Below are 15,896 nucleotides of genomic sequence, written 5' to 3'. Positions count from 1 at the left end.
TTAAGGTTTTTAAAAATATATGCTTTTAGTGTTTTATCACTGTTGTTTGCCGCCCTGGGCTCCTTTTTGGGGAAAGGGCAGGATATAAACAAATAAATAAAATATAATTTGGAAAAGTGCGAATTCTGAAAGATAGCTGGGTTTTGGTTCATGTGTGGTTCAGCAAGTGCAAATTGGGTAAGTTCATATTCAAATGCATATTGAACACATTTCTCTCCTCCCCCACCCCCTTCCGTCCTGATGTTCTGGGTTGTGTGACACCCATCCACACTGAGATGGGCCTGGCTAGTGCTTCAAGCAGCCTCTTTCTCTCTCCATCTGTGCTGTTTTTAGATACTGTGCATGGCCTCCCCACACTTCCCTTCTCTCCTCAACCTCTCCCCCCACCACAGCCGCTTCATTTCCCCTCTGGGCTTATACAAGTGTGTTTCCTCTTTTTGCATTCTGCAAAGATCTCTCAGTAAAAGTGGAGCTGATGGGGATGTGGGGACAGAGCTGGACCAGGGTTGGGGGGAGGCAAGCACAGGCAGGTTGGCTGTGGCGGAAAGTAGGGGAAGGGATCCTGACAACGCTGTGTCTGGGCCAGGGCCAAGCAGAGGCACTCTTCTCCGAGGGGGCCTTTTGGATCTCATTGCTTCAGGGACTGCAAAGGACTTGGGGAAGGAGGGGGGAGGAAGCAAGCAGTGTCGCCTCACATTAGGGCACTGAGGCTGATGTTGTGGCTTTGCATTGCCTGCAGAGATCCGAGCGCCTGGCTTCACAGAAGCAAAGAAAGGACACTGTTCAGACCAGAGCTCCCCTGGGATAAAAGGTTTAACCCTTGTGGGCTCCCCAAATCCATTCACCAGTTGTCCCCCTCCTGGAGACCCTTAGCCCCCAAACCCACAGTCACCAGTGCCCCTCCAGCCACTACACTGTGCCAACCACAAGGAAGTCCCTCCCCTCTCAGGAAACTCAAGACAATTTAAAACTTCTTGTTCCCAGAGAATTTGGCTGCATACGTACCATACATTTAAAGTGCCCCCCCCTACACCCTGCAAAGAATCCTGGAAACATCACTGCAGTTCCCAGGATTCTTGGGCTGCGGGATGTGCTTTAAATGCATGGTGCTTATGCAGTCATACTGAATTCTTCAGTCCAATCAGCTCAGGTGCTCTCCCCTTCCAGGAGTCTGGTCTCCACTATGTTTTCCTCTCCCCTGCTTGCGGTCAAAGTGAGAGAAAACTCTGGATGTTTCTCACCCCCACTACCACCAAACTGAGTGCAGTGGAATAAATATACCACACCTTGACTGTGCAGCGATGGATTAACAGTTTCTTAACACTGGCTAATTAATCATTCATGAACTCTTTATAAACTCTTAATGAACAGTTGTCACTCTGAACAAACACCATCCAGTTAGCCAGGGAGAAGAGACGGGCTGAGAAAGGAAGGGCTGATGTGACTGAACACTAAAGTCAGGATCATTCATACTATGATATTCTCAATCTCTATGTATGGATGTGAAAGTTGGACAGTGAAAAAAGCGGATAAGAGAAAAATCAACTCATATGAAATGTGGTGTTGGAGGAGAGCTTTGCGCATACCGTGGACTGCGAAAAAGACAAATAATTCTGTGTTAGAACAAATTAAACCAGAACTGTCACTAGAAGCTGAAATGATGAAACTGACACATCATGAGAAGACACGATTCACTAGAAAAGACAATAATGCTGGGGAAAACAGAATGGAGTAGAAAAAGAGGAAGACCAAACAAGAGATGGATTGATTCCATAAAGGAAGCTACAGACCTGAACTTACAAGATCTGAACAGGGTGGTTCATGACAGATGCTCTTGGAGGTCACTGATTCATAGGGTTGCCATAAGTCATAATCGACTTGAAGGCACATAACAACAACAATTAAGATCTGTGGGGATTAGGGCTGAGACAGCAGGTGGGTGTCTGGAGTCAGGGTTGAGGATGTAACTGCTACCAGGCCCTGTTTCAGGTTTGAGGGGGGCCTAGGCAAAGTTCCCTGGGTTGGACTTCCTCTGTTAGTAGGCCCTGGCAGGCTTTTGGCATTGTGGAGGGCAATAATGCCCTCAGTAGCACTGGGTCTAGCCACCATTTTACTTTCCATAGTGCCCCAGAGAAACTTTGCACTAGAGCATTATGGGAAATTAAAATGTAAACTAAACTAAACTGGTGCTGCTTGGAATGCCAAGCCAGAAAAGAAAAATTAAGGTGGTGGTGGGGTTAACGGGGAACAGGGCAGACATCAGCTGGGGCCTTTAAAATTGTCCAAGCATGCCAGTTGCTGACACCAGCCCTAGGATTTTCCAACAATGTACATTTTAAAGTCCAAAGGTTACCAACAGGTCCCTGAGAGTAGGCATGAGTCTCTAAAGTTCTGTACTAAAATATCACTTTCTGAGGTTGGAATAAAATTATGCAGATCTGATACTTGTCTGACTTTGATGAGTTTGCATAACAGCAGGATTTCATTTCAAAAGGCTATTCCCCACCTGAAACCAGAATTTTGTTTTCATCAGGAAGGGTGGAGGGAGATGGAAAAAGAAGGTATATGTGGGATGTGGAGACACAGGGCATAGTTTAACTGTGGAATTTGTTCCTGCAAAATGTAGTGATGGCCACTGACTTGAATGGCTTAAAAGAGGATTAGACAAATTCAGGGAGGATAAGGCGATGAACGGCTGCTAGCCATGATGGAGGCAGTATGCCTCTGTAGACCAGTTGTGGCAAACCTCAGGTGGAGAGAGGACCGTTGCAGTCAGGTCCTGCTTGTGAGCTTCCCATAGGCATCTGGTTGACCACTGTGAATGAATGAATGAATGAATTTTATTGCGGTCGAAGACCAATAAAAAACACAGTACAGCGCAAACTATAAAAGCATCATAAAAAGAGTTAACAGTGCAATACCTATAAACAGATAGGCATATAACCTCAATCTAAGGGCAATCTATGGACCACTGTTGACCACTGTGACAACAGGATGCTGGACTAGATAGGCCTTTGGCCTAATTCTTCTTATGTTGTTAGGCACATCTTAAATGCACGGAGCAGTAACTGGAGTCCACAGGCAGAGCTTAGTGAAGGTCTTTCTACCCCCACCCCAACTAATCCCCAGCCAAATAATATCCTGTTTCTAGCTTTGTCCCTTTTAATAAAATTCAGAAGCCTCCACCATAGATTTTGCTCAAACTTTTTTCTGTATAAGTCCATGTTATTTGGACCAAGGGCTCAATAGATGGGACAGCACGGGATTGATGATCGTGGGTGCTATTCAGTTCTAGTCTTACTCAGTGTAGACCCGTTGAAGATAATGGACATGAGTGTCTTAGGTTCATTAATTTCAATGGATCTACTGTGAGTAGGACTTAGTTTAATACAACTCTATATGTCATTAGGGTTTTTTTATAGATGGCAAATGCAGCTATGGGGGGATTCAGATTGAAGGTGTTCCATGGGAGGGGGAGCTCACTGTTTTTCTCATCCAAATTGCCTGATGCTGGGGGGAAATGGCATGGGGAAGGGATAATCCCCCCTCCCCCAGTGCCCTGGCCTAAATCCCCCCATATTATTTGTATCCCAAGTTATGTATTTGCTAGATAAAGGAGGGCACCTCTGAGAATGTGCTGAGTGACCTTCATTCTCCCCTGGGCTTAGCCAGCCAGTTTTTGCACATTTGGCATTGCCTCATACTGTGTCACACTGGTCCATTTAGTTCAGTGTTATCTCTTCTGACTGGGAGTAGCTCTCCAAGGATTCACACAGGAGGCAGAATTCCTTACCCTGGTAACTGAGATATCCTTTTAACTAGATATGCTGGGAACTGAACCTGGGAGTTTCTGCATGCAAGGGTGTGTGTTCTACCTCCAAGCAATGACCCCAGTCTACCTTTAGGGAGGCAGAGTTTCAAATGTCAGGGATCATGGCTTCCACGGCATCCTTGTGCCTTTCTTATTGATTTTCCATTTTATCCTTACAACAGCCCTGTGAAGTAGATTAAGCTAAGAGAAAGCGACTGGCTTAAGGTCATCCAGTAAGTAGTATGGCTGACAGGAATTTGAACCTGGATCTTCTCAGCCTTAGCCCACCATAATGGCTCCGAATATATGATCATAAATGTCTTGCACATTTAAAATGGAACAAAAATTATGATGATTAATTCTAATAGATAAAGATACGGAGGGGTGGTGGTTTTTTTCCTTTTTCATGTATGTGTTTTCCACTCCAACCTCCAGATAGCTGCCAGCAACTGGAGAGCGGCCTTCCAAATGTGTATGTGTTTGTGTAATTTATGTTGCCAAACAGGATACCTGGGGACTCCTCAGCTGCATGTACACTATACGTTTAAAGTACTTGGCTTTCCCTAAAGAATCCTGGCAACTGTAGTTTACCGCCAAAGAGCTACAATTACCAGCACTCTTAACAAACCACAGTTCCAAGGATTCTTTCAGGTGGAGGGGAAATGTGCTTTAAATGTATGGTGCATACATATCCTCTCCCGCCTCTTACGCAGACTTGTTAGCCAGACCACCAGATGAAGAGGATGGAGAAAATAAGCAGAGGCTTTGTGATGCATCTTAAAGGTGCAGATTTCCTACTCAGTTCAGGAGTTGCATCTATTCTAAGGGACTGATCGCACCAGGTGCAGCTTTTACAACTACCCTAGCGCTGTGGATGATGGCTGCAGCAGTTTGTGTGGAATGACAGTTATGCTGGATATGGATCGCAACATTTCTGAGCACTTAATTGCACATGATGGATAGCCTTACTTCCAGACAGCTGAACTCTGGTTTAGATTTATGTTTTGTTAACAGAAACTGGCTCCTTTCAGGAACAGTAACAGAGGCACTCTGCTGATGGTGTGAAATTTTTTTAAACCATCTGTGGTCATCTTATGGCAAGGTGCCCTATAAAAAACTGAGAGAGAGGAGGCCAAATGGGTGTGTGCTCCTCTGGTGGACCAGAGCAGTACTGCAGCCTAGAGGGACAGCTGCTTCCTTGCCTTGCCTTATAAGCCATGTTATTTCAACTGTATTGCAGGGACAGAGACCCATTCTCAGCCTGAAGGCTGCATTCCCTTGGGGCTGGGGGGACACACCAGTAGTGGGTGGGGCTAGTGGCAAAAGCGAGTAGAGCACTGGATGTGAAGTTAACCTTTGTACCATCAGCCAGTTTCTACACACCCTCAGACGCCCCTCTCTGTCCCCCATCCAGGCAAGCGAGAGGCATGACCAGAGGCTAAGGACATATCGCAGCCAGGCAAAAACACTCAGGCAGCATGTGAAGGAGGGCCAGGGAGGGGTGTGGCCTGTGGAGAGAGGGGTGTGGCCTGTGGAGAAAGGGTTGAGGCTGTGGAGGGAGTGTGGCCTGAGGAGAGTCCTGAGGACCCGACAGAGAGGGCTGGAGAGCCACATTTGGCCCCTGGGCCTGAGGTTCCCCACTCCTGCTGCATTGGAAGCCCCACACCTATGGTGCATGCGCCACCTGCCTCCAATAGAAGGTGCTAGCATTTCCGTGGGACATGACTCCAGGGAGCCAGGAGAAGGAAAGAAGCAAGAAGCCATGAGGAGGAGGCAGGGGAGAGTTTAGTGGATGCTCTGATCCAGGTGCTAGCTCAAGGAGGTGAGGTTTTCAGGACGGACAGCTCTGGGCAGAGCTCAGCCTGGAGCAAGTATAGAATGCTGCTTCAGCAGTGGATAACCCCAGACTGAGCCTTCAGTAAGTCTGCAGCTCAGTCTGAATGGTTACTTCCACTTCCCAATGGGAGAAGCCCTTTGGTTTAAAGGGGGCTGTCCTGTTTCAGCAGTCGTGGACTCCTACAGCACAGAGGAAACTAGTTCTGTTGGAGCTTCTAGACTGGAGCCCTCAGAAGGTGGCAGTGCAACCTCCTCAGGTCAGAGGAGCAATGGCAGCAGCGGAGGCTGGTCCATTCAGGCGAATGGGGCATTGCCTCACTGTGGAGGAATTCAGAATCCTCTGCTTCCATACTCACCAACCTCAGTCTGCCCCCACCTGCCTGCCTTCTCACTTACATCCAGTCCAGAGGAGTGCTCCGGCTGTCAGCTTCTGCCTCTTTAGTCTCAGCATTGCTCTTGCAGGGAAGAGAATGGGGACAAAACTAGAATTGCTTGGCTCTGCCTGTGATTGGCTCTGGCTCAGCCTCCTGTTGGCTTCCCTGCCTTCTGCCCTGCCAGTCCCAATAGGCACCGGCCGCCACTGGTTGGCAGAATGGCCTCCTCCTGTCCTGGAGCTTCTGATCCAGCAAGGACCATAATAAATTAGTTAGATTTATATCCCGCCCTTTCTCCCAGGAGAAGCCCAGGAGCCCATCATAGCCAGCACAGTGGGCAATTCCTTCTCACCCTCCAATTTTTCCTCTAAGCCCAAGGTCTCATCCCCCAAAGAGGGGAAGGCAGACCCTGAGGTGTGACTCTAGACATAATGCCTGCAATATTGTTAAATTCCAGTAGAAGATTAAGAGCATATCTGAGGATGTGCACGGCAGGTGTGAGCTCTCCAGAGATTGCAGTACCTCTGCGCTCTATTAGTGGGCATGGTGAAGATGGTTCTACATAGCTGCCCTTCCAATACCTACCCTACTGGTTGTATCCAGAAAAGGAATGTGCAGGAAAAGTCATGATCATGTGATCCAGTCTTGCAGTTTGATTCAGATATAGTTTGTTGGCATGATAAAGAATACGAGAATTGACAAAGTAATATAGAAAGCTTATACTTCTAAGGCAGAGGTGGGGATCTAACTGTGGCCTGTCAGGGAGTGCAGTTTGGCCCACAGGCCATTTCCCCCAAACCATGTCCACCTGTCAATCAGCTGACTTCACTGGGGGCAGATTTCAATCCTGCTGGGTTCTGCTTCACCAGGGCATTCCCTGCAGGGGACATGCTGGCTAAGCAGACCCCTTCCCCCATTCCGTGGTCATCTTTGACCAGTGGGCAAGATTGGCCACCTATTAGTCACCTATTCTCATCATGAGATCAAATGATTGATAGGTGGATGGCCCCACCCACCTGTCAGACTTGGCCTGTAGAGTTGGGGGGGGGGACAAAGGGCCAGAATGTTTCCCCATCTCTGTTCTAAGGGTGTCAGAGAGTGGGTGTAAGTGTTGTTTCACCCAGCGCTATGAATCGTGGGGAAAGAGTGGGACTTGTCTCCGAAACTTTGATTCCCTCACCCTTAAATGTTTTTTTTTTTTTCAATAATTTTTATTCAGATTTTCATAAAACATACAAGACGAAATCATAAAACATTCAAAGACAAAAAACAAAATCAAAAATAGTTAAACAAAAAGAAAAAAAGAAAAAAAAAAACAAAAATAAAAAATAAAGAGTAAAATATTGACTTCCCATTTGTCAAAGATCAAATCAGTTATAAGTCTATAATATATAACAATCCTGTCTCTTAAGTCATATTATAAAATCACTTTCCTCCAGTAGTTATCTTACTTAATCATCAAATCTCATAAACATTACTTTATTCTTTCCACAAAAAGTCAAAGAGAGGTTTCAATTCTTTAAGAAATATATCTATCAATTTTTTTTTCCAGATAAGCATATCGATTAATCCATCTCATTACTAATTATGATAATCTTATTGTCATAACCATAGTCAAAATAAACATTTCAATTAATCCATCACATCAGAATCTGTTAGGTTCAGTAATTTCAGTAGCCATTGTTCTATTATCCCTATTAGTTCCATTTTCCATCTTCCATCTTCAGTAGTCTTGTTAAGTCCAGTAATTTCAGTATCCAATCTTCCATTATCAGTATTCCATAATAATCTTGCTGTCAAAGCCATAGTCATATAGTAAGAGTCTGATGGGAATTACCTCTATCCCAAATATTTTCTTGCCATCCATTCTGAATAGGTTGCTGAAATACTGCTGTAAAATCATATCTCTGTTCTTTTTTTCAAAATACACTGGGTCATCTCTTGAAAGTTTTTCCATTGTCACATGGCTGCAATTAATTCCATAGATTTTCTCTATATTGGGCTCCATCACATCATTCCAGTCCAGAAGATTATCCATGCCATTGATAACTTTATCTCTAGAATCTTCATTAATTTCTTCAGAGATAACATTGAGTTCCAAACAATAGATTTTATTTCTAAAGTCCATAGACTCCAAATCTTGTTCCTGTTCCACGTTTGTTCCAATCTCCGGGATCTCCTCTCTCACAGGGACCCCTGTTCCAGTCTCCAGGGTCTCCTCTCTCACAGGGACCCCTGTTCCAGTCTCCAGGGTCTCCTCTCTCACAAGGACCCCTATGTCTTTAATCTCCTGTGTCTCCAAACAATAGATTTTGTTTCTAAAGTCCATAGACTCCAAATCTTTTTCCTGTTCCACGTTTGTTCCAATCTCCGGGGTCTCCTCTCTCACAGGGACCCCTTCCAGGGTCACCTCTCTCACAGGGACCCCTATATCTTTAATCTCCTGCTTCATTTTACTCAATTCAATTTTCAGCTCCTTACAACCCTGTCGCAGGTTTTGTTTCGTTATCTCAATCTCATCCATTATTTTCTGAAACATAGTTATTTCCAGATTCTCAGCCACTTTCTTAATTGCCATTTTAAAAGAAAAATATAGGAAAACCACTTCTTATTTCAGCAACAATTGGGTTAATACTCCAAACTTGGTGACATCACAGTATAAACAGAGCAGACAGCCTTATCTCTCCATGCTTAAGTAAACAAAATGCAGTTCCCAGGATCGAAACAATTAATGGCGGTCGTCAGGAAACAGATTCGTCAAAATAAAATAGACCAAAAAGAGAGTAGTCTCAGACAATATAATATTCTTCAAAATAAAAATCTGGAATAGAAATCCCTCTTCTGTGTATATCTTTAGAATGCAAATCCAGGACAGCTTTTTGCAACAAAAACAGAGATAAGCTATTAATTAGTGAGTAGCAGAGAGAAGTTATGGCTCCCCAGTGAGATGTCAAAAACCGATCAATCTGGCAAATCTCTTTTAAACAGCAACAATTTAAGTCAAGTAAAAGAAAAATATAGAAAGAAGGGTGCTTGCCTGTTAGTGCGTTCTCTCTTAGAAGATAAGATGAACGTTCGCTTTATCAGATAGAGCTTGTTGTTGAAAATCCATCCCACCTTCGTCGGCTGGACCTCGTCCCATAAATTAATGAGATCTGGTCGTCCCAACAAAAATAGGCTTTGAGGTTAATCTCTTCGTTTCTCCCTACCCGGGAGAAGTTTAATCAGTCAAAAAAAAAAAAAAAAAACTGACTGATATATCTGAATAAGCTTCTTTTGAGGCAGGAGCCCGTCTCAAAAGCAGGCACAGGCTAAGTCACCCTTCCCGGAAGTCACCCTTAAATGTTTTTTAGAGTTTGAGCGCACTCACTACCCTGACATCTTTGCCCGTGAATGCCTGGCAGCAAAAATTGACCTCCCAGAGGCCCGGATCCAGGTAATACAAGGGAGCAGTTTAAGGAAAGGGGAATAGGGAGATCTAACACCTTCACTTCCTTACCGTCCTCATGCCCTCCTGGGCAACTGAATTCATTTCATTGTTCTCCACCTTGCCCCAGGTCTGGTTCTCCAACCGCAGAGCTAAGTGGCGTCGGGAGGAGAAACTGAGGTGCCAAGCAGGGGGCACTGGGGGGCACCTGAGCATAAACAGCAGTTTTGGCCCTGGTGGCAGTACTCTCTACCAGCCCCTCCCCCAGCCTACAGGCTCAGGTGAGGTGCTGATTCCCCCATCCCTTCTCAGCTACCCCCATGTTGGCCTAGGAGAAGTCCCATTCAAGTGGCACCTTACCCGATCACATTGATACCGTACATAGCACTATACCCCCCCCCCGGTGCTGCTGCCACCCAAAGAGAGCTCTTCCCTGCTGATACAACTGCACGCTGACATTTCTGTCTGTTTCAGGCACTACGTTGGGCCGTAGGGAAAGCACCCTCAGCAACAACTTTGGTGCCCTTCCACCCTTACCCACCTTCTCTATGGCCAACAGCCTCCTTCTCCAGGTGAGTTTAAAACAGGGGTGGGGAACCTTTTTCAGATCAAGGGCCACATTTCCTTCTGGGCAACCTTTTGAGGGCCACCTGCTATTGGTGGGTGGGACTCCAGGCAAAAGTGAATGCAGCAATGGATGCAAATCCTATCTTTGGACAATAGGTTAGTTTCGACACATGCTCAAACACCCCTCTGTCCTTCATCCAGACATGCAAGAGGCATTATCAGGGATGAGACTGTGCTGGGACCATCAAGAGGCAAGCATTTCCACCTGTCTTGCCCCACCCCTCTGCCTGGGCCTTATCAGGAGGACCTGCAGGCTGAGTCGTGCTGCTGCAGGGATGAGACTGTGCTGGGACCATCAAGGGGCAAGCATTTCCACCTGTCTTGCCCCACCCCTCTGCCTGGGCCTTATCAGGAGGAGCTGCAGGCTGAGTCGTGCTGCTGCAGGGATGGGACTGTGCTGGGACCATCAAGGGGCAAGCATTTCCACCTGCCTTGCCCCCCACCCTTGCTCTTAGTGACATTTTTCTGGGGACTGTCCTTTACCAGGAAGATGAATGCTTTTGGTTTGCTGTTCCTGTTTTTTTAGCTTTTACGTTATTGTTAGTTTTTATTGTTAGTCTCTTAATGTTTTGATGTTTACATGTTCTGCTTTGTACGTCGCTTAGAGTGGCTGACAATTCAGCCAGATAAGCGACTAATAAGTCGAATAAATAAATAAATAAATAAATTATCAGAGTTCAAGGACACGTTCCTGCCAGGCCAAAACACTCCAGGTGTGAAGCAGGGCCAGTGAGGTGTGTGGCCTGGGGGGAATTCTGAGGGCCAGATAGAGAGGGATGGGGGGCCACATCTGGACAGCGGGCCTGAGGTTCCCCAACCCTGACTCAAAAGAAAGAAGCAGATGCTCAAGGCCAGACAAGACTTGGGGATGCTGATCCTTTGCTATTAACCTCCTCTTCCCTTCCCTCTGTCGCATCTCGTTGGCCTCCCAACAGCAGGCAGTGCCCTCCGTTGCCAGCCAGATGTCATCTTACTCCTGCATGCTCCCCGGCGGCTCCTCAGTGCCACGCTATGATTCATACACATCCTCCCAGCTCCCTTCTCATAATCTGAACTCCAGCAATGGGGCCTCTACCGGTAAGGGTAGGAGGATCTGCAGATGGGGATGAAGAAGGGTATGGGAGTCTGGCAACAGAGAAGGTTCACAGAAGCAACTAGGATTGGCAGGTGGGCATGAGGAGTGGGGAACTGAGCAGCCTGGTTTTACTGCAAATTGCAGAGTGTGGCCTCTAACATCAATTTCTGGGAAATATATCCATGTACATGCATATATACAAGTTTCTAGTCCTCACAATCATGGAGCGTTAGTTAAACATGTGTTGGCAGCATCTGCTAAAACAAACACAGTATGTTTTTCACTTGTCAAGGGTGATACATATTCACCTCACATAATTTTAGCTACCACAACGTGACTCAGACTCTTCCTTTATAGAGACCACAAGCCAGTTGTCAGCACCAGAAAGAAAACATACGGAACGTGAAATTTTAAATTCTGCAAAAGTCTCCCCCGAATCAGGCAACTGGGCAAAAGTTGGAAGTGGCATTTGTACATTTGCACATTTCATTCCAGTTTGGGTTTGGGGTTTAGAATATCCAGCCCTGTCCTACTACATAGGAGCATAAGAAGCTGCCTTATGCTGATTCAGACCATTGGTCCACCTAGCTCAGTATTGTCTACACACTCACTGGCAGTGGTTCTCCAGGATTTCAGGCAAGAGTCTTTCTCAGTCCTGCCTGGAGATCCCAGGGACTGAACCTCGGACCTTTTGCATGCAAAGCAGTTACCACATTGGTATGGCCTCAGAATAGACTAGGCTTGTTTCCCTTTGCATTTGAGCTCTGTGGGCATGTACCTTGATCTAGCCATTCCTAGTGAGCTAAGAAGCTTGCCAGGGAGAGGGTTTCTCCCTTCATTTCAGGGACATATATTTGTCCCTGCGCAGGTTCCCTCTGCTGGAGTGAATGCTGAAGTTTTTGTGATCAGTTTAGCTCTGTGCATGCATTGCAGCTTGGGAGCTTCTCATGCATCAAATGAAGCAGGCTCCAGTGTTTTGAAAGCTTATGCCACAAGACTCTGTTGTCTCTCCATCCATCCCCCCAATTTAGTCAAATGTGCTTAGTATGCAGATTGCATCCTCCCTGTTTTCCTTGGCCCGTAGTCTGCTTGCAAAATATATTATTTTATAAGGACAGGAAAATCTTGACAAGACCTGAGGATATGGAGAGGGCAGACATAATATTTGGAGTAATGTAACATAGCCTGCATACACACCATATATTTAAAGCATATCACTTCCTCTGAAGTATCCTGGGAACTATAGTTTGTTAAGGGTGCTGGGAACTGTAGCTCTGTGCAGGGTAAACTATAGCACCCCAGGATTCTTTGGGGGAACCCATGTGTTTTAAATGTATGGTGTGTACGCAGCCATAGTAAATGTGAGGTAGAAGCCAGAGACAATCAGGGCAGAGACTAGAGGAAAACCTGAGATCCTTATCCTGACCCCTTCTGCATTTTGGAACATTAACTTATGTACCCACATGCTTTCCCCAGAACTACAACATCCAAAAGACAAAAATCGCAGTTATGCTAGTCCATTAGAAAAAAACCCTAAAAGCAACCATAGTGTAATGTCTTTATTAAAACCAACTAACATTACAAAGTAATGAGCAAGCTTCCCCATTTACCAGATCACTTCCTTAGGATTGTTAATAAGCAAACTCTGGACTTTTATGTTTTCAAAGGGAAAACAATCATTGCTTCTTTCTTCCAATAGCTGCTGATGCATCCTGAGATCTTTCTTCTTTTTTTGCACCAAGCAGTGGGTAAACAATTAACAGCAGCATTCTTATGCACATTTACCTGGGATCAAGGTCCATTGAACAACAATAGCACTTAATTCCAAGTAAGCATGCATAAGATCGCTGTGTAAATCAGGTATACTCAAACGCTTGGGATAAAAGAAAGAGATATTTTAGGAATCAGATAGGAGTACCAGATTGTGCAGCATCCGGGGAAGCCATGTCTGTCTCTTGTGTACACCGCCCAGAGAGCCATCAGGCTTAGGGCGGTATATAAATGAAATAAAATAAATAAATAAAATAAATATAGCAGCCTTTACCAACCAGTGTGCCTCCAGATGTTGTTGGACCACAACTCCCATCAGCCTCAGCCAGCATTGCCAATGGTCAGGAAAGATGGGAATTGTGGTCCAACAACATCTGGAGGCACACTGGTTGGGAAAGGCTGATCTATAGTATCTAGATTAGGGTTGCCAGGTCAGAAGCATCCCAAACCCTGAGATTTCAGGGGCGGGCACTAATGATGTCACAGGGGCAGGCCCTAGTGATATCATTAAGCATGATACATTAAGCATCAAACACAGTTGCTTGGAGCATACCACTCAAACAAAAACATTTCTCTGGTTGGAAATTACGATAGAAATCTTAGCTAAAAGATGGAGTAGTTCCTGGGTAGGGAACATTTAATCTAGCCTACTTGCTTCTGGCAAGAAGGGTTTAAGTGCCCTCAGGCCAGGCCAGTCACCATAAGGCCATTGTAGGAAGAAAGGAGCCTAGTGTTTGGAGATGTTAGGTGGGAGCACTCAGGAGTAGAGATGGATGCCCTTGAAGGCCGCAATTCTAAACACTTACTAAGGGACGAAGCCCCACAGAACTCAACAGGACTTACTTCTGAGTAGATGTAGTTTTGATTGTGCTGTTGGTAAAGCTTGACTAGGGATCCTCTGTAAAGATATCCATACCCAAGCAGAGTTGGCAACCTGCTGCCCATATCCAAGTAGGGTTGGCAACCCCCTGCCTGGAATGCCCTGCCCCTAACTTTTAACATGGCTGCTCCAAACGTCTTTACAGATTTGACCCTTCACTTCAGAAAGAGACCTGAGAAATAAGTAAGAGTAAGAAGATTCTCTACCCTTTTCCGTCTACCCTGTGGGCTGCTATAAACTCACTTTGACAGCCAACCCAATTCCAGTGAGTAATAACTGACAGAGAGAAAACACACATGGTTTGGTCTACCTTCACAGACAGTAGCTTGGGAACAACAGCAGTTGAAGCCACACTTCTCAGTGTGTGAATTCTCTTTTACCACTATTGAGCAAGAAACAACCATCATGCAAACAACAAAGTGCATCATCAGTGGGTTTAAGGGGGTTGAGCTGAGTGCATGGAACCACTGTTGTTGCTTCTATGGATGTAAGGGAGTGAGGTTAAAGATAAATGAATGCAAATAGAAAAGAAAAACAAAAGACAGTGATGATTTCCTAAATGCAATACCATACCAACCCCAACAAAATTCCTATGAGTAAGGCAGAAAACTCAGCATCCCACAACCAGTCAGGATTCCTACCCAAAAACCAAATCTAAACAAATCCTGGCAGCCAGTCAGCCAAGGTCACATAAATCCCCATGCAGCACAACCTGACCTAGGGGCTGCAGTAGGTGCAGAATGCTGCAGCATGATTGCTGACATGAGTGGTAAGTGGGCTTGCGTGTTCCAATGAACCCTGTGAGAGATTCTGTCGGGAGTCATGTACTCCCAGCAGGGTCACCCATGGCGGTAAGGTCAAGGGAGAGGAACCAGACAAAGAACGATCCAAGAAAGTCCTCAATGGCAGAACAGGCAGAGGATAACAATGTGTATGTTACAACGGCTGTGAAGGTGGATGAAGGCTGCAGCAGATAAAAGTCTTCCAATCGTCGTGGTATCCATGCCATTGGACCAAAGCCAATATCCACGATTGAGCAGTCCTATTCAGGATCCACTCTGCTCACCCCGTATGGGAAGGGGGCTAGAAAAGGTGCCCTCATCTCTCTCCCTGACTGATTACTGCATCCAGTGGGGTCACCACTTAGCAGTAGCAAAAGACAAATGAACTTGCGAATGTGGAATATACGGACATTGCTGGACAATACAGATAGTGAACGCCCTGAACGCAGGACTGCCATCATCGCAAGGGAGCTGAGACGTTTTAATATTGACATAGCAGCAAGAAACTCGAAGAGCAGGAGGACAACTGAAGGAAGAAAAAGGAGGTTACACCTTCTTCTGGAAAGGACTGCCTAAACAAGAACAATGAATACATGGAGTAAGCTTTGCTATTAACAATAATCTTATGAAGCTCTTGTCAGAAGTTCCTACTGGCATTAATGAACGACTCTCAACTCTCCGGTTAAAACTTGCCAAAAACCAGCAGGCAACTATTGTAAGTGCTTATGCACCAACATTAGATGCTGATGAAGACATCACGGAAATTTTTTTTAACCAGCTGGACACAATCTTATCAGAGATACCTAAGGATAAAATTATCCTCCTGGGCGATTTCAATGCAAGAGTTGGGCGTGATTTTGATTTATGGCCAGAAACCATTGGGAAAGAAGGAGTTGGCAGTAGCAACCTGAATGGCATTCTACTTCTGACTAAATGTGCAGAGCAATCTTATTATTACAAACACACTCTTTCGTCAGAAAAATAAATTTAAAACATCATGGAAGCACCCTCGGTCAAAACACTGGCATCTCCTGGATTACGTAATTGTCCATGCCAGAGTTCGTCATGATGTACTCCTCACTAGGGCCCTGACAAGTGCTAATGACTGCTGGACAGATCACCAATTAATTCGATCTACTATGGCCATTAATATTGTTCTTCAACGTAGGCTCCAAGGAAGAAAACCAAGGCGTAAAATGAACATCCATGCCCTTCAAGATCCTATTAAGCGAGCCTGCTTTCAAACAACTCTCAAGAAACATCTACCAACGGAACTCCCTGAAAATGTCGAGGAACACTGGATTAAACTGAAGA

General features: G+C 45.4%; 1 protein-coding gene across 2 annotated transcripts in view; it reads left to right on the top strand.

Moving 5' to 3' along the window:
- LOC133366165 (paired box protein Pax-6-like) overlaps positions 1 to 15,896 on the top strand; it is a 34,626-nt gene that overhangs the window by 13,849 nt on the left and 4,881 nt on the right. Inside the window, exons 3-4 of one of the 2 annotated variants that reach the window (XM_061588954.1) lie at positions 9,923 to 10,020; positions 11,014 to 11,152. In XM_061588954.1, coding sequence (XP_061444938.1) covers positions 9,923 to 10,020; positions 11,014 to 11,152 — 237 coding nt within the window. Of the gene's footprint in view, positions 1 to 9,922; positions 10,021 to 11,010; positions 11,153 to 15,896 lie in introns of both variants that reach the window. The other variant, XM_061588953.1, reaches the window with a different exon arrangement.

The sequence above is a fragment of the Rhineura floridana genome, chromosome 11 (genome assembly GCF_030035675.1).
Source record: "Rhineura floridana isolate rRhiFlo1 chromosome 11, rRhiFlo1.hap2, whole genome shotgun sequence".
Lineage (NCBI taxonomy): Eukaryota > Metazoa > Chordata > Lepidosauria > Squamata > Rhineuridae > Rhineura > Rhineura floridana.
This window is presented reverse-complemented; position numbering and strand designations above follow the sequence as displayed.